Genomic DNA, 21,949 nt, shown 5'->3' on the forward strand with positions numbered 1-21,949 from the left:
TGTCAAATTTTCGAAGTAAAGTTTGTTAAGTAATCTTCGTTGTTGCTGTAGTTACCATTGAAAGTTTCTGTGGGTTTAAAAAGCTGTTCGTCGGTGTAATGGAACTGGACATAAACTGTTCCATATTGTTTGTATCAACGTTTTAGCTATAAGGTACTAACATTTGGATTATTTTTCAGAATTGTGCAAACAGAAAAAGAGGCTTGTAAATCCAAAGTTTTAGAAGATTCGAAACAATCAAACGACCTTAGAGAATGTTTCCTTCTCAAGCAAATAGAATTATTGTCAAATAGAATTGAAGAACTTTATGAACGAGGAATTAGCCATGATTCTGAATTGGATGCAAGTAGGAAGATGTATGAAGAACAATTGAGACTAATGAATGAATCATTGAAAGAGATGCAACCCTCAAGAGTTATGTCACAAGAGTTGAAAACTCTGAATGAACAATTAGCTGAAAGTAAGACAAATGAGTTAACATTGCGCGCACAGATGAGTTCTCAGGAGAAGGCTCATGAAAATATAATTGCAGATTTAGAAGAAAAATTAAAATTATATACTTCGAAATTTTCTTCTTTAGAGCAACAGTATTCGGAGATGTTAAATGAACATGAAATTCATTCCAGGGATCAAAGCTTGACAATTGATAATTATTTCTCCACACTCAATGATGTGTGTAAGATATTGAATGATTTATCTAACAAAGTTTCAGAATTATTTGTGTTTTTGAAAAATCCTAATTCAAATGGTTCTAATTCACACAGCAGCGCTCATTTATCCGTTGATTGGATTATTGAAAAATCAGATGATATCAGTAATGTCTTTACTAGAGTGAATAGCGCCATTTTAGAATTGGAAGAAATTAAAGCCCATTTAGATTCTTTGCGTAAAGAAAATGAAGTGGTGTTTGTTGAGAATAATAGTTTGAGGATGAAAATAGATGAAAATAAACAATGCATAAAATCACTGGAATTAGAATTGGACGAATTAAATAAGAAATACAATGACGAGAATGTACAAAGGATTGAGTTGGAAGAGAAATATCAAGTTCTAAGTAAAGAAAAAGACAAAATAGAGGACGAAATCCAACAGTTAGAGACAAAGTGTCAGAAACTATTATCTGATAAAGTTTCGTTAGAGAAAAAGGTTGCTGAACATAATGAACTATATTCAAATCAAATGGAAACTATCCTGTCGCAGGTGAACTGTTGGAGAAATTCACAAGTTTTCCGATTAAATGATGTAGAACACACCCCAACAAATAACGTTAATTTAATTGAAAATCCACAGAATTGTGATTTCTTACATGTGGCTACATCAACTCCATATCCATTCAATATGTACGATTTACTTGGAGCGGATGAAAATAATAAAGATACATTTCAAGGAGATTATTATTCGCACATTGCTTTATTAAAATGGATGGAAAAGTGTCAGTTATTGGAACAAGAAAATAGCCAATTATTTATTGAAGTTGAAAGTTTAAAATCCCAGGTAAGTGAATTAGAGAATAGTACTCATGTTGCAAAAAATGAACTACTTATTCTAGAAATTAAAAGACAAAATTTGGAAAAAAAAATATCTGATCAAGTAGAGAAGAAGAAAAAAATTATGGTACTTAAAGAAGAAAATTTGCGTCACTTAGGTGAAATTACTGATTTAAAAGAGGAAATTATAAGAATCACCGAGAAAAATGTTTTACTTCATGAAGAAAATATTAAATTGGAAGAAAAATTTCAAAATTATATCTTACCAAATAGTTTAATTCGCGAGCATGCAAAATTAGAAGAAACGTTTATAAATGATTTTAAAGAAAAAATTAAACAAATAATTGCCTTAAAGGGTAGTGTTATGCATTTACAAGAAAGTAAAGATTCATTAAATAAACAGTTAGCCAGGTTAAATTGTTCAAATAATTTTTTCGTTATAAAATTAGAGCAGATATTTAAACAGTTGTGTATGAAAGAAGATGAAATGGAAAATTTATTAAAAGAAAAGCTTCAAGCTCAAACTGAAAATAAATTGTTAACAAAAGAAATTGAAAGTTTAAAATTACAATATGATAGATTGTTAAAGAAATTGAGGAATAATCACTGGCAAATGAATGAATCACCAGAGCTTTTACAGCATATGCAAAAAGTTATTTTAAATTTATCTAAAAGTTTAACTGAAAGAAACTTAGAAATTAATAAATTGAAACTTGAAAAAAATAATGGGGATGTAGAAGAATTAGATGCCAGACACCCTTATGAGATTCTATTAAAAAGATATATCACATTTCAAACTGAAAAAGAAAGTCTCTTACAGAAAATTGTTGAATTACAGAAATTGCTTCATGAATTTCAGGTATAGCTCATTTAATATTTTATTCTTAATATTTTTGCTTTTATCGGTTTGTTCCATCAGGCAATTTGTTTTTAATTGCCGATTGGTTTGTGATTATTAAGGAACATGCACGAATCGGGTAATGGTTTCAATTCGATTTGTATTTTTGTTGAATATCCGAAAAACTTTTAAGAATTTTTTTGAAATCTTTGTAAAGCAATCAGATGACAAAAAAGCCGCCTTTAGCGCAAGCTCCGGAATGTTAGTACATGGTTTGGTACTTTAACTGTACTGTTCGATTATAAATCAGTTTGAAGTTTGTTTGGGTTCTGATGTAGCATTTAACTCACATTGCGCATGCACCGGACAATCACAAAACAATGTTGTTTTTTTTTTATGGAAACTCATATTTAAAATATATGGAAATCAAAATTTTCAGCATAAGCAAACCTTCGATCCACAGAGGTTAATTGAAATGAAAGAAAGGGAGCAAGAACTGCTTAATGAAATGAAGGAGCATAGAAACCAATATGCTCGGATTGAAGAAGCCTTGCGATCAACTGGTAAACTCCACAATGAATTGCAGCAGCAAAAGGATGAATTAAGATTTAAAATCATTGTAAGATAGAAAGATTAATTATCTATTTTTTACAGAACTGATAAGTAGACTGAATCTAAATTAATAAACTGTCAAATTTTTATCTACTCTGCGCAAGAACTAGTAATTATTAGCCCTCCGAGAAGGATCTGTATCTTTGCTAACTGTTAAGGAACCAATCAACTATCATCCAATTGTTTTCCTAATTTACATCTTCCTCTTTTAGTCCACTATTTTTAGAATAAATAACAAGTACATGTTCAACGTGCAAACAATTGCAATCATCTCATAGAAAGGAATCAGCTCAATGGTTAGTCACTAGACTCCCATACGGAGATCCCTGATTCAATCCCTTCAATGCCAGCCCTTTCACCTCCCCGGAGCCTCTCCCTATAATGTGATCGACTGAGTTGCTCTAACGAGAGAATGCGGAAGTGTTATAGCCTAGCGATGGGGTAAGGAACAATTTAAAAGCTATCAAACCAATAGGATAGGTTTTTATTTTGTATGCACAAACGGTTTTATGTGATTCAGCGGACATATTATTGTGATGTAGGTAGCAGAAATGAACCTTTTTCTCTGTTTAGTTGCAAAAAAAAAATTGAATCTTTACAACATATTTGTTAACATTGTATAAAAGGAGCAAAGATACTTTCATTATTATTATTAATTTATCTTTTAAAAAGCCACGTTAAAGGCATGCGTACATTTATTTATCTTTTTTTTAATATTGAAAGTGTTATTCCTGGTTGGATAGCCTTTATTCCTCTCGCCCTGAATTTCATTTTTTAGTTATTTTGGGATCCAATTTACTATTTCTGTTTCAAATTATTTAAAGCAAGTAAATCTCTTGCACTCTGTCGTCACTCTCTTGAAGAAAAGCCAATAAAGCACTATCAGATACAGAAATTACTTTTATTCTACTGTACATTTGGTATACATGTTAATAAACAACCCCTCTTGATTTATAGTTTAAGATAATATGCTAACTATAAAGCTAACTATATATATGTTTGAAAATACATATAATTATTATATATTTTTTTCAGGAAATATCAAAATTGGAAAAAAAAATGCAAGAGGAAAAATTTAATTTAAAAAAGGCTGAATTAAGAAATCACGATCTTCTACAGATGTTAGAAGATAAAGACAACCAGATACAGGTACGCATTATATATTCTTAAAATTATCTAAAACAGAGGAAAGTAGTCATATAAATAATAATAAGGGTAAACTTATTTTTACAATCCCATTATTTTATTATTCTACTTTTTAGAACACTATTCAAGAGAAAAAAGAAATGGAAAGTGATTGTAAAAATATGCATCAACGCTTAATTGAACTTGAAAGTAAGCACGCTTCATTGGAAAAAAAAGCTGAATGGAGAGTTGCTCGTGCGAATCTTTTACTTAATGAGAATGAGGTGATTTAAAGTGTTCATATATTTTTGTTTTATTTGTTATTCTTTTCTGCCTTGGAATATTAATAATATGAAACGATCGACTAGTGCTGCGGCAGGTGTTGAAAATCATAAAATACTAATTGACTAATTGGAATTGATTAGTAAACTTTTCACGGTCAGTATTATTGCCAAAATTCTAAGAGATAAAATTGAAGTGTGCCAAAAGCATAAATAGCTTGTCGGCTGTTTAAAAAAGACTTACGAATGTAAACCTAATTACTGTCAGTTTTGTAATGTAATATTTTAAAATAGGTTTGATCCAATTTGGGCACCATTTAGAACAGGGGTGGCTTACCCACTTTATTGGAAATTCTTTATAAAATTAAATTTTAAGTAATATTTAATTTATTAAATTTTAATTTGTGAGATGATATTTGTTTCTCAACTCTTTCACTTATCTCTTGCAAGTCGATCTCAATGCGCTTATTTGCTTAACAAAATAGGTGTTGCAGGTTTTCATCCGTTAAGATCGAACGTGATTTATGTTTGGTAGATTTTATTTTCGAAAAAAAACGATTCCCAGATGAAAGTAGATCCAAAAGCGTTTCAAAATTTTCATGCCGGATTTCTCAAATTAGATTTTTTTTTTTTTTTTTGTAACATAAGTGTAAGAATATATTTTTGATTCCGATGTTTCAAAAATGTGATTTAGTTCATTGTTACATTCTAAGTCAATCAGTCACATTTCGTGATAATAAGTAAGTTTTGTAAAACTAAGGTGAATATCGCGGACCACATACTGCCCGCAGGTCTCAGATTGGCCACTCCAGGTTTATACCAATAAAACAAAAGATACAATTCGAAAAATGAAGTAAACGTAAAACTCCCAAAATGTTCACCTCATATCTCCTTAAAAAATTGAGCTAAAAAGCAGGAATTCTGCACAATTGAAGAAGTAAATGAATACAATAATTGTCCATTTTTCAAAATATGAAGGAAACGTATAGCACTCAAAATTTATAACGTTATATCTCCTTCAAAAATACAGCTAGAAAGCAAGAATTGTGCACAATTGTAGAGGTAAACGAGTACTATAATTATCCATATTTCTGCAGAGATTACACCAATAGCAGGAGGTGCCATCTTTGCAAAAATCAGACTAAGGGGCCTTAGTGTTATTAGGCTGGGATGTGTGTAGGGATGCCAAAAGCCGAAAGAGAAGTTGGATAGTTTTCTCTTAGCGAATTCGCTATTATTTGTGAAGAAACGCAGACCTATTGTAAAAAATGAAAATTTTCAGCTAAAAAGGAATTAATGAAAATGCTAGCAATCTTCTTTTAGTTAGATTTGATTAATTTTTTGTATATCTTTATGAAAGATTTGTTTTAATTTATTTTTATAGTATGCTGATATATTAATAAATAAAATAAAACCAAATTTTCTGGTCACATTTAGGTTGATAAAGAAGTGATATCGTTTTTAGAAGATAGAGAAAAATTCAGCAAAGAAGAAATCGATAAGAATGCCAAATTTAGGCAAGATGTTGAACTTACATATCAGAATGCTGTGAAAGATATAAAATCTTTCCTTATATCTGAACAAGCATCTATTAGTGCCAGAGAGCAGGAGCAACATAAACAGCAGGTTTAATAATTACAATTGTTTCTTTAAACTGTAATCATTAAAGTAAAGAATAAAAGCTATTTTTCTTCTTAATTTGCTATATTATATCTTTAATTACATTGGTTTTAAGAATTTTCTGATTGCAAATAGTTAAAAAAACATCCTTTAATATAAACTGCATTCTTACCTAAGTTCTTAATATTAAATAAATGGAATGGCTATCAATTGCAGCTATGAATGTTAACAAAATATTCTCTTATGTTTGAGAAGATTACCTACGTTAATTTTCTTTAAGCTTCTCAAGTCAGAGAAATCCTGTTGGGAATCCTTCAGTTACTATTTCCGTACCTAAAATTTTTTAGTGTTATAGTATTCAGCACTTTATTAGTAAATACAGTAGAAGTGAAAGTTTCTATCTGGTAAAGGACGATATTAGCTCAGATTGTAACGCGGGGGAGTATTGAACCTGAGGTCTCGGGTTCAAACCTAGGCAAGCAAGGGTTTTCTATTCCGAGAAGCCTTCCGAGTAGCAAATTAAACTTAATGATTCTAATTTTAAGTAAAAAGTAAGTCACCGCAATTGTTAAGAATTCAGTAAATGCTAAACTAAAAAGTGATTGTAACATTTAAATAAATTCTTCCTGCAGTTAATAAGTGTTAAGGGCGCATTCTTACTCTCATTTATCTGATATATATTTATATTACAAGTATATATTAAAATGGTTTGTTTGACTTTCTTTTAAAATAATGTACAATATTTTTTTTTTAAACTTTCTTATTATAAGTAACAGATTTTTGTTGTATTCAATATCTAACATTTCGACGTTAAAGGGACTATATATCATTAATTTTAACTCTTACATTACTTTCTTATTTATAAAAACATCATTTTAAATATATTTACAAGTTAAAAAAAAACAAAAAAATAATCAGTAATTTTTATATATGTGTAATTACTACAAAGACATTCATTTTGAGAAATTGCAATCGAAAAATTGTAAAAAAATAATAAAATTAATTAATAAGAAATACTGTTTGAGAATAAAAATTGTTGAAAGATGTTTTCATTGGTTTAAAGATTTATATATATTTTTTTATTTATTTATTTATACATAAGGTCATTAAGGGATTTGAATGAAAGTAATCGTTTAAAAATGTAACTTTTTATCAGTCTTTGCTTGGTAAAAAAGATAACTATATATCTCCAACATATCGTTCTTGAACTGAGCTTTTCTATCATATTTTTTGTCTACTTCGAATATTGGTCATTTCTGTTTTGATAGTTAATTTATTAATATTTGTATTATTAGGTTGCTAAACTTCATGATATCATTAAACAACAATCTTTAAAAATAGAGCAATTAACGTTGAATACCACTGAAAGATTATTGCCACCTGACTCTTTGGTGTGTGACAGTACTTCATTTAAAGAACTTTTAGATTCATTGGTAAGTTTAATTTAGGATTAATTGATTTTAATGTGAAAATTTATTGTGATCCCTTTCAAGGTTCATTTGTGTATATTTTTTGAAGTAAATAAAACCGCAAGTGAACATCTTGGGTCAGCTAAAAATCTTGAAATCAATTTAATTTTAATTATTTACAGGAAAAACAAAAAATTGATTTAATAACATTAAAGGCTGATTTAAATGAATATGAAATAATTTTATTTAAAGAAATCCAGTCCCTACTTCAGAAACATTATAAAACCCAGCTTTCTTTGTCACTCAAAGCTCTGCAGGTTAAAGATACTTTTCATTACTCAATTACTGTAATCGTTAAGATGCATAACAAAATGACAAAGATGTGTTTTAGGAAGAACATTTTAAACAATACGATATTACTATCAGTACATTAAAACAGCTTAATCGTGAAGAATTACAACTGGCCCTTTTGCAAAATGAAGCCGATAAACATGCTGAGAAAAAGACAAGCGATACAGTCCAGGTATTAAGAATCAAAATTATTATTCCGTTAGTATTTATTGATGTTGAATTATTATCATTTTTATTATATTCTCAGCTTAATTGAAGTTACCTAAAATTAAAATAATTTAATTTTTTGTTTTCTAGTTATCTAAATGGGAAAAGAATGAATTCAACGAGGCTACGGAAAATTTAATTGCTAATCTATTTAATACCAATAGAGAAAAATCACTTTCAGAAGAATTGAGGTTCATTTTATTGAATGATTATTTTAGGAAAGCTGAGGTATTTAATTAAATTTATCTATTCGCTAAATTAAAAAATAATTTAATATAGAGACGTTTTGTTACAACACTATGTTGATAAGTATAAGATTATAAGCAGAGAATTAGTTGTTCAGTCATCGCACCCCAAGAAAACGTTAGGTCAGTTTAAACCCGATGAATACCTACTTTCAGTATCCTATAACACAGGTAAATGTCAACAAAAGGCTACGAGACTGTAACATCTTCGGTACTCAGTACCAATGTTCTTCTCTAAATCTAAGAAACCATTTACAAACTGCGAGCATTCATTCAGAAAGAAAATGAAACGGCGTTTCCTTCTTCTTCTATTGTCTCCCACAAAATTAGTCTTTACGGAACCTAGTTTCCTTGTGGAGGAATCATTTCTTTAGGAGATATCCCCTTAAACCCAGGGTAATAATCCTCTTAAGCTTTTTTTTTCTCTTTATACCTCGATAAAAGAAATTCTTCTGCAAAAATTCTGTGCAAATCAAAAGTTCTTTAAAGGTGTAGCATTATAAAACTTCAAGTAACATCCTAATTTTGTATCCTTTTTCGAGTAAATTTATAAAACTTGAAAGACTGCTCCTTAAAGTTTTAATTTCGAATTTCTTTAGACAATGTCTTTAAGCAAAGTTATTTAGAGAACTTTAAAACCCATTGGATCATGGAGGAATAGGTCGAATGCCTACTCGCGTAATAAGGTATTTAATAATGCGTAGTTATTGAGTGTTACTGAGAAACCTCTGACCAAGAAATACAAAAAGTAATCTGCACTCACAGATTTGTTAGTTTACGAAGTTTAAAGATAATTATTAGACTCTGTTGTGAAAAAATCTCTCCTCACTTCTAGAGTCTTACGCATTAGACAATTCGAAGAAATAATTTTCTTATTCACTATTTCAAAATTCCCAAACAATACTTGTCAATCAATATGTTATAGCAAACAATCAATTTTTGGAATTTTCTTCTTTCCGAAGAATATTCTCTTTGTGGAGATCCTAGAAGTTCTTTCTATGAATTAATGAAGTATGTTGTAGGCTCTCTTTGTGAATTGGAATCCTTTATATAAAGAAAAGTTGAAGAATCTTAGAACCGATTTAGAGAGTGGAATAAAGGAATATGAAGAGCTGTGTAAAGATAAAAACATAGCTTCTAAAATTTCAAGAAATAATGATAATGTCATTCAGGATCAAGAAGTGTTAATAAGTTCCTTTAATGGTAAGTTAAAAAAAAAAATCTCGCAATTTCATTATTTAAAAAACAAAACAAAAAATACAACTATAATAACATTTTTAGAAATGATAAAATCATTAAAGGAAGAGAAAAACATAATCTTACAAAAATTATATGAATTTGTTGAAAAAGTAACAATTAAAACCAGTGACGTTATTGAGGATCTTAATAAAAAACAAGCTTCGAACAATAATTTATTAAATTTGCAAAATGAAGTTAATAAACTTAAAGTTGAGAAAGAAGAGTTAGAAAAAAAGTATAAGTAAGTTTCAATTTTTCTTTTATAATATTTGATTGGATAATATAAAATTATTGATCCATGTTTCTTCAAGTTATCATACAGAAATTCTCTTGTTTATTTTTATTATAATTATTTACTGATACTATGACCTTAATTGTAACAAATAAATTTGTTTACCTTTTATTATTGTTTCTTTCCTCAAACAGTTCCGCCATTTTATTGCTAAAATCTGATCATGAATCTGAAGTTAAAAAAGCGCAGATTTTATTAGATGAACTTAAACAATGCTGTGAAGCTGGGTGTGATGTTAATGCATTGATGAATTTACGCATAGAATTAGAAGAAAAACATAAATTAGAAGTGGAAGAGCTTCGTACATATTTTGAACAAAAGTGTGCTGATATGGAGAAAAAGTGAGTTCATTATTGTTTTTAATAATTATGATTATTCGTTTCTATTCTCGTCTAAACAAAAAAGGGAATTTTGATGGGATTGAATCCAAAAAATTCTAGATTAATAGTTTTTCCAATTATTTCATACAGATCCTTTTTATAGATGAAATGAAAATAATATTTGGTACCTCGGTAGGGATTAGCTATGTGGTTAGCGTATTGCATTCCCAAACTTAGATTTCGGGTTCGAATCTAGGCTGCTGGCCCTTAGATTTTCTCTTCCTAGGAGCATCTTAATTCACTTCTTACTGCTGACTGTCCGGTGATTAAAAGTGAATTTTTCGGCACGTCTCCTTATACAGGAAAAGAGAGAATAAATCGTCAAAGTTAGATTTTTATCATTACGCTTTTTCATGCAGTTTTGGACGATGAACGATCATAGTGTCAAGTAGTTGGTGCCAACCAGATCCGTAATATGTTAAATAATTTACAATAATTTAGTGTCAACTTAGGGGTAAATGTCTCCTTCAAGTTATTAGGAAATTATATATACAGTGAATTTTAGAACTATGTATGTGTTTTTCTTGTCGGTACATTGAGAGAGGCGATACGATCCCTGAATAATTAGTTATTCCAATATATATTATTTGGATTTAAGTGAAAAATATATTCCCCATTGAGGAAGATAGTGCTCTTCAGATAGTGTTTTTAAATCTAAAAAACAAAACAAAAAAATCAATCCAATACTATTTTCCTTTATACTGACATTTAACATCAAATGTTTCAGTTATTCTGAAGAAATTTTCAGTCAGCACAGTCGCAAACACTCAGCTAGTAGTTCAAGTAGTGAAGAAGATTTGGCTTCCGAAAGGATATTTGCTGACTATGGGACGAGTGGAGACAACTTAGAACCTGAGTTGTAACTATTCATTTATTTATATTTGAACAAATTCTAGTTTAGAGTACCCTTTCAATTTTTTTCTTTTTAGAATGAAACTAAATCATTGAAAATATAAAAACTAAAAAATATGGCTGCTTAATTAAATGAATATATAATTAATAATTTTAATAATTAAATTTCAAGGATTAATATAAAAAATGCGAACTTAATATGATTTCAGAATGTTTGCAATTGAAGAAAATGTGGATTTACTTCAATATACCCCCAAAAAATCAGATAAATTATTGCAATTTAATCCAGAGCAGCTGAATAATGAGAGTAAAGAATTGTCTTTAGACACTTTGAAACGAAATTATTTAGCTGAAATTACAAATCTAAATAAATCATGGAGTTTAAATTTAGAACGTTTAAAGAACGACTTGGAAAAAAAGTATTCAACTAAAATACTTCAATTAAAAGATCAATTAGCACCATTGTTGTTAAAAACTAAGGCAGAAACTGTTGAAAAGTCGATTATGACATATAATGGGAAAGAAATAGTATTATTAGAAAATGCTAATAAAAATAAGATGTACTTTCTTAAAGACAGTAGTTGCCAGTGTGATTTTATTGATTTTGGTGAAAATCAAATCGATTTTAATTTTCACTTGGAAGATATTTTAACAGATCAAATGGCTTCTCTTCTTACTGAAGGCATAATTCAAAAAGTGAGTATGTTTACGTGTAAGTTTTATAAAATCACGTCTTATAAAAATTGTAATTATCTATTTTTTATTTATTTAAAACATTATTTGGCTGATAGGTTGATTATGACTTTATTAACAAGTCACTACAAACATTAGTAGCAACGGTTGAAGAAAGAATTACAAATTTAATAAAGGCCTATGAATATCATTTAGTTAAAGTCAGAGAAAAACTTTCAAGTTCGTCGAATAAAATAAGTGAATTACATACTCACTTTGAAAATATGATGCATCACAATTCCAAAAACAACAAAATTATTGAATCATTGAAATCAGATTTAATACAGGTAATACTCGTAGTTCGATATATTAAAGGATTTCCTGTTTTTTGCATGTTCAAATCTTAAATTAATATTGGAATAAAATTTTTCATTTGTAGCTAAATAAGTTTATGAAAAATCTAAAGAAGTCTACAGTAAAAGAAGTCTTGGAAAACATCAAGGTATGAAGTATTTTAGTTATTGCGTCAAAAGTTGATTTTTAATTTTTGTATTTCATTTGTTTATTTTTTTTTTGGTTAGTCTGTTTTAAATGATGATGACAAACAAATTCATTGCGATTACACACAAGAAATTTTTTATCTTAACGAACTTATAAAGAAAAAGTATGATCACATATTATCCACATTAAAAGAAGATCATTTAAAAGAAACTGAATTTTTAAAAAAACAAATAGCCAGCCAAGAAATGGTTTGTAATAATCATTATTGTATAAAAGATGTATTAAATTATTTTTAATAATGGAATTACGACTACACATTTTTTTAAATTATGCGCAGGAACTGGATTGCAAACAGAATCATCTTGTACCTACAGGAATTATTGAAGTAGATAATGTTTTAAAAGAAAGGTAATGTACAGCTATTGACATTGTTTCATTTATCTCTTTATATACTTATTATAAAAGAGTTTGGAGTTGATGGATATCTTTAATGAATTAAATGAAATTTACTTTGCCGTTTGAATTTGTTGAATTATGTCAAGAGAAATAATGTTATAATATAATACTTTTGTTGCTAAATTCATTTTGAACAAAATTGTTAGCATTAAAGGAAAGACATTAGGTGTCTTAACGAAATTTGTGTGAAAACTGCGAATTATTTATTAATTTTATTTCTGTTTTTATGTAGAGAAAATTTGAAGCAAGTACATGTTAATTTAAAGAAAGCAGTAGAACAGTTATCATCATACATAAATTCAAGTGAAGATGAACTCATTAAGACAATAGCGCACGAATTAATTAAAATTTGTCATGAAACATCAACGTTACCTACGAACTATGAAACTTTAGATGATAATACACTGGATTTAACCGTAACACCATTAAAAAAAAAAATTGTTACATTTGCACCAAGCATATCAAACGTTATTAAAGAATTAGATGAAATTTCATTAACAGATAGTTTTGATAGAACTTTAGATACTTCAGATTCGTTTAAAGCCGAATTAGTATCTTGTATATATAAATTAAAAACTGAAGCAGCTGCATTATTTGGAATTAGTAGATCTTTACATCCTGAAAGTGAAATTAATGATAATCAATTAACAAGAGAAGTAATGGCACTTCAAACAGAAAAAGAAGAATTGCTAGATACAGTTGAAGAATTACGGCAGCGCTTGGAGGCTTTTCAGGTAATAAATCTGAAGGTGCAATAATAATTTCATCATTTCAATTTTATCTGAGGAATATTTAATTTTAGGAAGGAGTAGATACCAATCACTTTCAGGATATGGGCGAGTCACAAACTTACAGGGGAAATACAACTTCATTTATGCTAGATAAAGGTTAGATTTTTAAACTATAATAAAGTTTTTAAACACACTTTACTATTTTGTGAAATCATAACTATTTGGAATTTTTGTTCTTTTGATAGTACGTCATACGTTCTTTGGAAAGGAGCAGATATCGCCCAGTGCAATGAAGATTATTGAAGAAATAGCTAAAGATGCTGATAATCAAATAGAAGAATTGCAAAAAGAAAGAGATGATCTTCAACAACAGGTAAAATTTTAACAGATGCGTTTTAAAATTTGATAGAAGTATGCTCAAAAAGTGGAAAAAAGGGTTCATGTTTTGTTAAATGCATCTATTATGTTTTTGTAAAATGTTCAATTAATTTTTTATTCTATTCATGACTTTGTTCTCACGTTCAAAAGTGAGTAGAAGTGGCAGTAAAGTTTGGGGGTTGTAAAAGATTATTTGTGCCTCCAGAAGGCAAAATATCATTTAGGTCACAGTAAACAGTTCTTTAGTCTTTTTATAATAGGATCGGAAACATTTGCTGACTGCAAACTAAATTTCAAGCACTGGAAAAAGATGTAAAACATGTTCTGGTATATAGCTAAACATGGCATTGTGTAGGACATTTCTCTCCCAAACCTCGAGAATCTTTTCATTTTTGTTCTGAACACTGGCTTATGTGATGATAGGTATGACAATGGTTTTGTAGGCTATTATTTTAGTCTTGCAGGATAAATCCTTGGACCGCAGACAGGCAGAAGATTACAAGAGTTTTTTAATGGTAATGTAAGTGATCTTAGCATTATGTTGAGGAAAAAAAACTTAAATCATGTTTCCACAAAGTACAAACTTTGCTTATGTGTCTTGTTTTAAGTATTAAAAACAATATGTCATTTGATTTTTAAAAAATTGAGAAAAATTGCGAGATTTTTAGTTTTCAATATCAGAGGTTTTTATTTATTTTTAATTTTATTTTTAGATTGATGCAGCCGACAAACAGTTGAAATCAACTAGACAGTTTTTGGAAGAACAAGCAGCTGAAAGAGAATCTGAACGAGATGAATACAGCAAAGAGCTAACCTGTTTGCAGGCTTTGCTTAAGGAGAAGGATAAAGAACAATCCTCTCGAGAGCGTTATACTACTGAGGTTGGTAATTCTATTATAATTATCTTAACCAGATTTCTCTTAAGTTATAAACGACTTGGTTCTGTTAACCCTATCTTTAATCAGCTGGATTAGATTGATATTAACAATTCCGTAGTAGTTAACGTAATTAGCCATTATGTACCTTTATTATGTATATATGATGTTATAAATCTCTAACATATGCATAACACACAAACCACAGCTTACATTTGTTAAGGTTCACTCAGAAAATTTATGAGATATAAGATGAAGGGACTCTCTGTAATACTCTGCTCAGCTCCAATGCATTCTTATTTTCCTCACAAAAGGAAAAATCCTTACTTCAAACCAAAGGAATTCGAAGTTTTCTCAAAAATTGCTAAAGTTTAGGCTCTTTAAAGTGGCCAGCTACATTTTTGAAAAGGCGAACTGATTCGTATACTAATTCTCGCAAAAATGGTATCTTGAGCAAGGACAACAGAAAGATTCTGACAGCCAATAAGAGCATTTGAGTGCTTAATACAAACATATAAACTATGCGGCTAGTTAGAACATCCTAATTAAGGATGTACAGAACCCTTGTTTTCCTGACCTGGTTACTATTTTTTAAACTTAGAGCCTTTATAAAGAGCACTTCTCGGTTTTTGAGACCCTGGAGATATATGGTGCTACATGAAACCCAGAACATTTGGATACGCGGATTTTAGCGCAATATAAGGAAAGAGAGATTGGGCAAACACATACTCTGTTCGAGTACTTAATTTACTTCTTTCAAAAACTTCTTGGGTGAACCATTAATAACATTGCTAATGTTTTATTTTGCGGCTTTATCACTTTACACTTTTAGCAATATGTACTTTGCTTTACTTATACACCAAAGCTGGATATTGCCTAGCATTAACTTTTCAGCCCAAAAATAATATAGAATCTTTCTTTACTAATATGCAAACTTCTTAATGTTTTTCATAAGAAGTGCTTAAGCATCCTTTTCTTTTTATTTTGGATTTTATTGTTTCACCTAAAACAGAAATCCATAATAAAATTTTAAGGCTACATTTCTTTTTACTGAACTTATTTTGCACTTTTATTAACACCTAAATATTTTCAACCTTGAATTTGCATGGCACTTTTTGGTGTAATTACTTAAGTTTACGGATTAATTTATTCGTAACAGACTTGAGGCTTAAGAATGCTTTTAAAATGTCGGCAAATATTTTTTCAATGTATAATAGTTTAAATACATGAAAGAAAAATATTATGTAAATTATAACTTTTATTCAGTTCATACATTTATTAATTTTAAATTTGTGTAATACATTTTATAATGCATTAATAATTCTATATTTTCATTTACATAATGTTCAATAATATAATATCGCCTATAATTCATAGTATTTCTTTTTAAACAGTAGTTTGTTGCATGATGCACAAATTAGGTATTGTCGCTGGGTCGTCACAGAACTGATGTTCCACTTGGGAAAACAGTGAGTTTTTTCATTTATGCATGATAACTTAATTTGCTTAGTTTTTAGCTTTTGTTTGTATATATTAGAGAATAATTTTTTTTGCATGTATTAAACTGGGCCTCTTTTATTTATAACTTTATTTCAATAAGAATTGGTATTCTAAACTTTCACCCAAGTACAGAAATACGAAGCTAGTCCAGGTCTGTATTGCTGGACGCCAATTATCTTAGGAAGTTGAGGTCTGTGTTTCTTCAAAAAGTCACGATTATAAATTATTTTTAGCGCACAAAATTCTGCGTCTCATTTGATGAATTATTAGCCTCAATTTTCTAAAATAAATATTGGTTTGTTAAAAAAAGTTGCTCGGTTCTTTCCTTGATTTTCTATGATAATTCTAAAGGTGCTCACCGTCCTTGCAGGCCTTTATAATTTTCAAATATTAAGTTACTATTTACTTATAACAAATTGAAATAAACCTGTGATTAATATTTAGAACTTACGATTAACTGTAAATATAAACAAAAGGATTAATAATCCTTATAGAAAAGAGGCCTAGTTCGAGAATTACACTATAATCATAAATTTGTATGCACTTTTTCCTAGAACGTTTTTATTAAATCAGTTCCATTGAAATATTTTCACTACAAAAAGTCATTAAATATACTAGATATTTTTTGTTATGCCATTTTTGCTCGTGACTTATGTGACAGTTTATTTTATTTTTCTTTTTTCAAAATCACAGTGCCTGTAACTTGTGTGAATAAGAATTAAAGGGTCATATACAATTATTAATTAATAATTAATGGCCCGATAAAAATATTTTAGTTTACAACTTTCAGCCATTCATTTTTCCAACCACTCACTAGCCCAATGGCAATTTTTAATCACCCAAAATCCTGAAGTTAATAAATATGAATCAATGAAGGTGTATTAATCGAAATACTGAAGTAGATTTTATTACTCTGAGAAATTCCTAGCAAATAGGAAAATTCCTTGCAATAATTAGCATCCATCACAGTTGAAAACAAGACGTTCAAACTAAGTGGTTATTTAATCATTTGTATCACAACATACCTTCTGGGTGGGTCGCGGTGGCGTAGGCTTTCTGACCATTCCTCATAGTACAATATTTAATTTACTATAAAAATGTTTTCTGATTTTCATTACTAAAAGTTATCATGAAATTAGGTTGAAGAATTAGGTGAAGAGTTAAAGGAAACATTGGCCAAATTAGCAGAATCAGAATCACAAAGATTTAAACAAGAATCAGAATTGAAAAGAGCTGTCGATAAGGTGGGTTTTCTATTAAAAAATAATTAAGTAATTAAATTTAGAAAAATTAAATAATTGTATCAACTTTTTTGTTGGATATGTTTTTTTTACTTTAAAAAAAATAAAAAATTTTTTAGGTGTGGGACTTGAGAGAGATAATCAGCGAACTTGAAGCTCAAGTTACTTTGAAGACTGATAAGGAATTAGTTTTAGAAAAGAAATTAGAGGAATTAGAATCAGAGTTAGAACATCAGAATGGTGCCCAATGCGCGATGGCTGAAGAAGTAAATATAAGATTATTATTTTATTAAATATTCCCTTATACATTTGCTTACATTTCGTTTGTACCGGTAATCTAGATTCGATTAGCTTTTAATAGGAAGTGGATTAAAGATCTTTTATGGATCCCTAAAATAACAGGTTTTGTAGGTAGAATGTGAATGAGCTAGAGTTCACCTCTAAACTTCGCTAAATCCTAAATTGCTTACATCATCTAACTTCATTTGTTCTGTGTATTGAGTTTTCAATTCATTGAAATTGAAAGCAGGGTTTCAATGAAAGTATTGTTCGCAATGTTAGGCTGGGATATCAGCACGGACGTCAAGATTCTTAAAATACTGTACTCCACTTTCCTCTACGTGGTACCAGTATCATTTTGCTATCATTACTTCAAAAATACACATAATCAAGTGTACATTTATCTGTATCAATTATAAGAAAATATCTAATACAAATAATTAATAATAAAAAATAAATTGGTTAATTTTTTTCCTAATTAACATTCCAGCTCGCATCTATGAGAAATCAAAGTCTAAATGATAACTGTTTGGATCAAATGCAGGAGCTACAGGATAGCATCAAACTTAAATTCAATTCTTCTGTTATTAGGCAGTTCAGAGTTCAGGTAAGTGGCTGAAAATTCTTGCTACAATTTTTATTGTTTATTCTTATAGTTTTTTTTCTGAACTAATAAAAGACAAGTTTGTAATGTCTCAATTTTTTAATCATAACAGATAAAAGATATGGAAAAAGCTTTGGAACAACTAACGAAAGATTTGGAATCATTACACGTTGCTACGTCATGCAATAGTTTAAGTTCTCCATCTGAGGAAATCTCATTAAGGTAAATAAATAATTTGTTTGTAAAATATTTCACATTTTTTTGTTTTTTTAATGGAAATTAAAATCAAGATATATTTAAAGCCTCAAGGTGCAAAAGTATTTTAAATAATTTTGTATTTTATTATTATTGTTTTTGAGAAAATTTGAAGACTTAAATATTTTTTAAGTTAATATTGGAACGGAGTCACTTCTCGCCTGTTTTATTCGGTACAGTCTTTGTAGTATCATTAAGATCTGATCGTACAACCTTCCATTTCGTCCTTTTTATGAAGATGAGGTTGATTTACATTACGAAATATTTAGTTCAGTTTTGCAGGAATTTGAGGAAGAATTAAAGATAGTCACCAGACATTCCGGACAGAAAATATGTAGATTACGAGTCCGTGAGGCCAAAAAGGCTACCGAGATCATGTATCTATTGTAGCACCCAAATTACGAGCACCTTTTCAAGTTCTGCCTGTTTGATTAGGAACCGGTGGGGAAGTGGTTTCTGGGCAAAGTGAAATGGCGTGAATTTTTCTTCACTGAAGAGCCTAATCCTGAACCATATCACCTCTTTACAGCCGTTACACAGTAATTGAATGCCGTTTACTCTTTGTTTTGACTGAACCTACACAAGCTCTTCGTATCCAGATACCCATTTGACTAATGAGTTCATCATCTATAATTTCTGCTGAAGTGCTTACGATTGTTCAGCCTTTGCCCTATGGATTGCAACACCTCTCCCTCGACTTTTTGTATACCCTTTCTTAAATGGCTGACATTTCGCAAAGCAAAAAAATGATTTAGGTTCTATGGAAAATCCGCAGGATCTCTCTAGCTTTTTGTCTCATTGCTCTATATCCTAAATGTCAGGGCACCCAGACGAGAAAGACCGTGTTAACCTAACCTTAACCGTCCTTAGTATGCACGTTTCCCGTTACTTTATCTTCATTAATGATTATTCTTTATGATTGACAGAGAACACTTAGAGTCTTTTAGAAGTAAAACACCTGAACATTGTCCTTCACCAGTTGCTCTTCCAATTGAAGAAGTAAAAATACTCAATGAAAAACTCCAAAGACATGCAAGAGCACAAGAAGTTGTCATCAAGAAAGTAAAAGATCAGGATATAAGGATGACAAATTTGACACATTTTATCGAGGTAAAGAAGCTATATTAAAATAGGATTATAATTAAATTTCTTTGCTCTCTTAATGAGATTAGTTCTCAAAAAGAAGATATTTTGATCATATAGATTTTGGATTTCAAGTTTACAACGGAAATATCATTTATAGTTTCGTTGAAATGAAAAAGATATATTTTTTTTACTAATTCAAAAACAGAAAATCATTCTAAAATACGAAGTAAGTAATTTCAAGTCGGTACCCTCGGTAAAATAAGCTTTGAATAAAAAGTCAGCTAATGAAAAGATCAAGTTTGATAAATAGAGTTAAAGGTTTGAAAAAAAAGAAACTTAGTGAATCAGTTTTATGACTTTTAGCGATTTTCATTCGCACAAAATAGTTGCAGAACTTTTCATTACGTGAAAATTGCGGAAGGAGAAGCTCTTGGCTGATTCGTACCGGAAAACTAATTTCTTTTCCTAATTTAATTTAATTTTATGTATTTTCATTTTGCAGGTATTTTGCTTATTCTATAAATAAGTAGGTACATTATTATTTTCCCATTTTGGCCGATTTTATCTCTTCATCCATCCATCCATCCATCCATCCATCCATCCATCCATTCACTTTTCTCTACTAATCGCTATTCTAACCCTGATCATCAATCTTACCATTCTTTCTTTATCTAATAAATTCAAAAGCAACACTTCTAATTACATCCATCCAATTCCTTCTGGCGCTGACCTAATCACTAAATCTTGCTAATTATTGGTGAATACAATAACACTCTTTTGTAGTAATCATTTCCTTCATTGATTCCTTTGCTGTTCCAAAGAATATCACGCTGACATTTTGTGATTGCTCATCTCCCTTCTATTATCACAACTACACTGTTCGCTTAGCATTTATGATTTAAAAGTAAAGTAAAGTAATCGCCTATTTTTTCAGGCGGGCTTAACGTCCAACTACCATTTACTAGGTGTCATGGACGGAGGCGACTAGCAAACGTACGAGTACTTTACTATTTCTCATTTAACCATTAAGTAAAATCCAAGGCCAAGACCGGGAATCGAACCCAGAACCACAATGCATATTAGCTTTGCAGGTCTCTTAACCCGCTCGGCTACCGTGGCGCCTTGTATTGGGCTTCGAGTTTGTCTTTAAACATAACTTGAGATTTTTTCGCTGATGGCTAAGCCATATAACGACCTAGGTACACTTGGACATATCGGACCCTTGCATTTATGATTTACTAAGCCTAAACCTTTTTAAATCTTTAAACTGCTCTTCTGGTGCATGGCAAAGTGTCATTTCATCAACTCCTCCATAAGAATATTTTAGTATATCGTATTATGCTATGCCCTCATTTTTTTTACTTGTGCTTTTACTTTTTTCTCCCTTACATTTTCTTAAAACAATTATATTTTTTAAAGGACCTTCAGCAAGAGAGGGAGATTTTGCAACAACAGATTGGAAAACAGATGGAACAGTTAGCACAAGCTAATAATAAAGTAGATTATTTGAGACATAAAGCAGACTCGGCTCATGTTTCAGCCAATAGAGATCTTGTACAAAAAAACCAGGAACTAAAAGAAAAATTAAAAAATGCAGAAGAATCTTTAGAATGCTTTAATAATCAGGTAGTTTATTTATTTATAGTCAAGAGTATTATTATACAGTATTTATATTCATAGTTTTGTTAGTTTAAGATATTTACAGTTTTGTATGGTTGCAGTTAACTGAAAAAGAAGCCCAACTAGTAAGAGCCGAACAAATTTTGAACGAACAGAATATTAAACTTAGAAATATTAGTTCTTGTGACCATGAGGTTGTTGATTCTTTGAGGTTGCAGCTAGCTTCTGTTATTTCTGAAAAAAATAAATTAGAGGTAATTTATTAATGTACAGTATTAATTATAATCCTAAACGCTTAACATCTGAGATGCAATATGGATTCTATTATGATTGGGGAGGGAAAGGACACCAATTAAAGAAGTTGCTGAACTTTTATTTTTTTCGGTTTAGTATAGGACAGTTATATTGTTAAACAAGAAATTAAGTTTTAGGGAGAGTTTTTTTGAATAAAATAGATAAATAATTTTATGTTAAAATAAAGCATTGACCGTTTTCATGCCAAATAATAATGCCAAAAGGAAACGTTTCACGCAGTTAACCGACTTTAAAAGAGATTGATTGTAAGCATTGTCGGTGTGCATAAATCAGCCAATTCTTTTTGAAATCTTTTTGACCAAAACTATTCCTCTAAATAGGAGAAACCTTCTTCGAGAATGGAGATCCTGGTCTGAGCAAGCATTCAAGCACTATCATTCACTATTTGTGGTTTAATTTTTTGGCACAGTAATTGATTGTATTCCCACTTTTTCTCATAATGAATTTTAAAAAGTCGAATAATGTGTTACGCAACTATAAATCAAGCTAATTACTTGA

At 29.7% G+C, this 21,949-nt stretch overlaps 1 protein-coding gene across 2 annotated transcripts in view; it reads left to right on the forward strand.

Annotated features, from left to right (window-relative positions):
• LOC141457229 (uncharacterized) overlaps window positions 1-21,949 on the forward strand; it is a 35,418-nt gene that overhangs the window by 3,856 nt on the left and 9,613 nt on the right. Inside the window, exons 6-35 of one of the 2 annotated variants that reach the window (XM_074133908.1) lie at window positions 180-2,346; window positions 2,765-2,944; window positions 3,973-4,086; window positions 4,200-4,346; window positions 5,781-5,969; window positions 7,259-7,396; window positions 7,555-7,689; window positions 7,764-7,895; window positions 8,021-8,158; window positions 9,198-9,378; window positions 9,457-9,655; window positions 9,841-10,047; window positions 10,814-10,945; window positions 11,148-11,634; window positions 11,730-11,957; window positions 12,050-12,112; window positions 12,192-12,359; window positions 12,449-12,519; window positions 12,800-13,301; window positions 13,370-13,454; window positions 13,544-13,671; window positions 14,390-14,557; window positions 15,973-16,020; window positions 17,191-17,295; window positions 17,412-17,558; window positions 18,062-18,178; window positions 18,288-18,397; window positions 19,357-19,540; window positions 20,936-21,142; window positions 21,238-21,390. In XM_074133908.1, the coding sequence (XP_073990009.1) occupies window positions 180-2,346; window positions 2,765-2,944; window positions 3,973-4,086; window positions 4,200-4,346; window positions 5,781-5,969; window positions 7,259-7,396; window positions 7,555-7,689; window positions 7,764-7,895; window positions 8,021-8,158; window positions 9,198-9,378; window positions 9,457-9,655; window positions 9,841-10,047; window positions 10,814-10,945; window positions 11,148-11,634; window positions 11,730-11,957; window positions 12,050-12,112; window positions 12,192-12,359; window positions 12,449-12,519; window positions 12,800-13,301; window positions 13,370-13,454; window positions 13,544-13,671; window positions 14,390-14,557; window positions 15,973-16,020; window positions 17,191-17,295; window positions 17,412-17,558; window positions 18,062-18,178; window positions 18,288-18,397; window positions 19,357-19,540; window positions 20,936-21,142; window positions 21,238-21,390 (7,030 nt within the window). The remainder of the gene's footprint in view (window positions 1-179; window positions 2,347-2,764; window positions 2,945-3,972; window positions 4,087-4,199; window positions 4,347-5,780; window positions 5,970-7,258; window positions 7,397-7,554; window positions 7,690-7,763; window positions 7,896-8,020; window positions 8,159-9,197; window positions 9,379-9,456; window positions 9,656-9,840; window positions 10,048-10,813; window positions 10,946-11,147; window positions 11,635-11,729; window positions 11,958-12,049; window positions 12,113-12,191; window positions 12,360-12,448; window positions 12,520-12,799; window positions 13,302-13,369; window positions 13,455-13,543; window positions 13,672-14,389; window positions 14,558-15,972; window positions 16,021-17,190; window positions 17,296-17,411; window positions 17,559-18,061; window positions 18,179-18,287; window positions 18,398-19,356; window positions 19,541-20,935; window positions 21,143-21,237; window positions 21,391-21,949) is intronic. The other variant, XM_074133909.1, reaches the window with a different exon arrangement.

The sequence above is a fragment of the Rhodnius prolixus genome, unplaced genomic scaffold (genome assembly GCF_049639745.1).
Source record: "Rhodnius prolixus isolate KJV_2025 unplaced genomic scaffold, Rpr scaffold_10, whole genome shotgun sequence".
NCBI lineage: Eukaryota > Metazoa > Arthropoda > Insecta > Hemiptera > Reduviidae > Rhodnius > Rhodnius prolixus.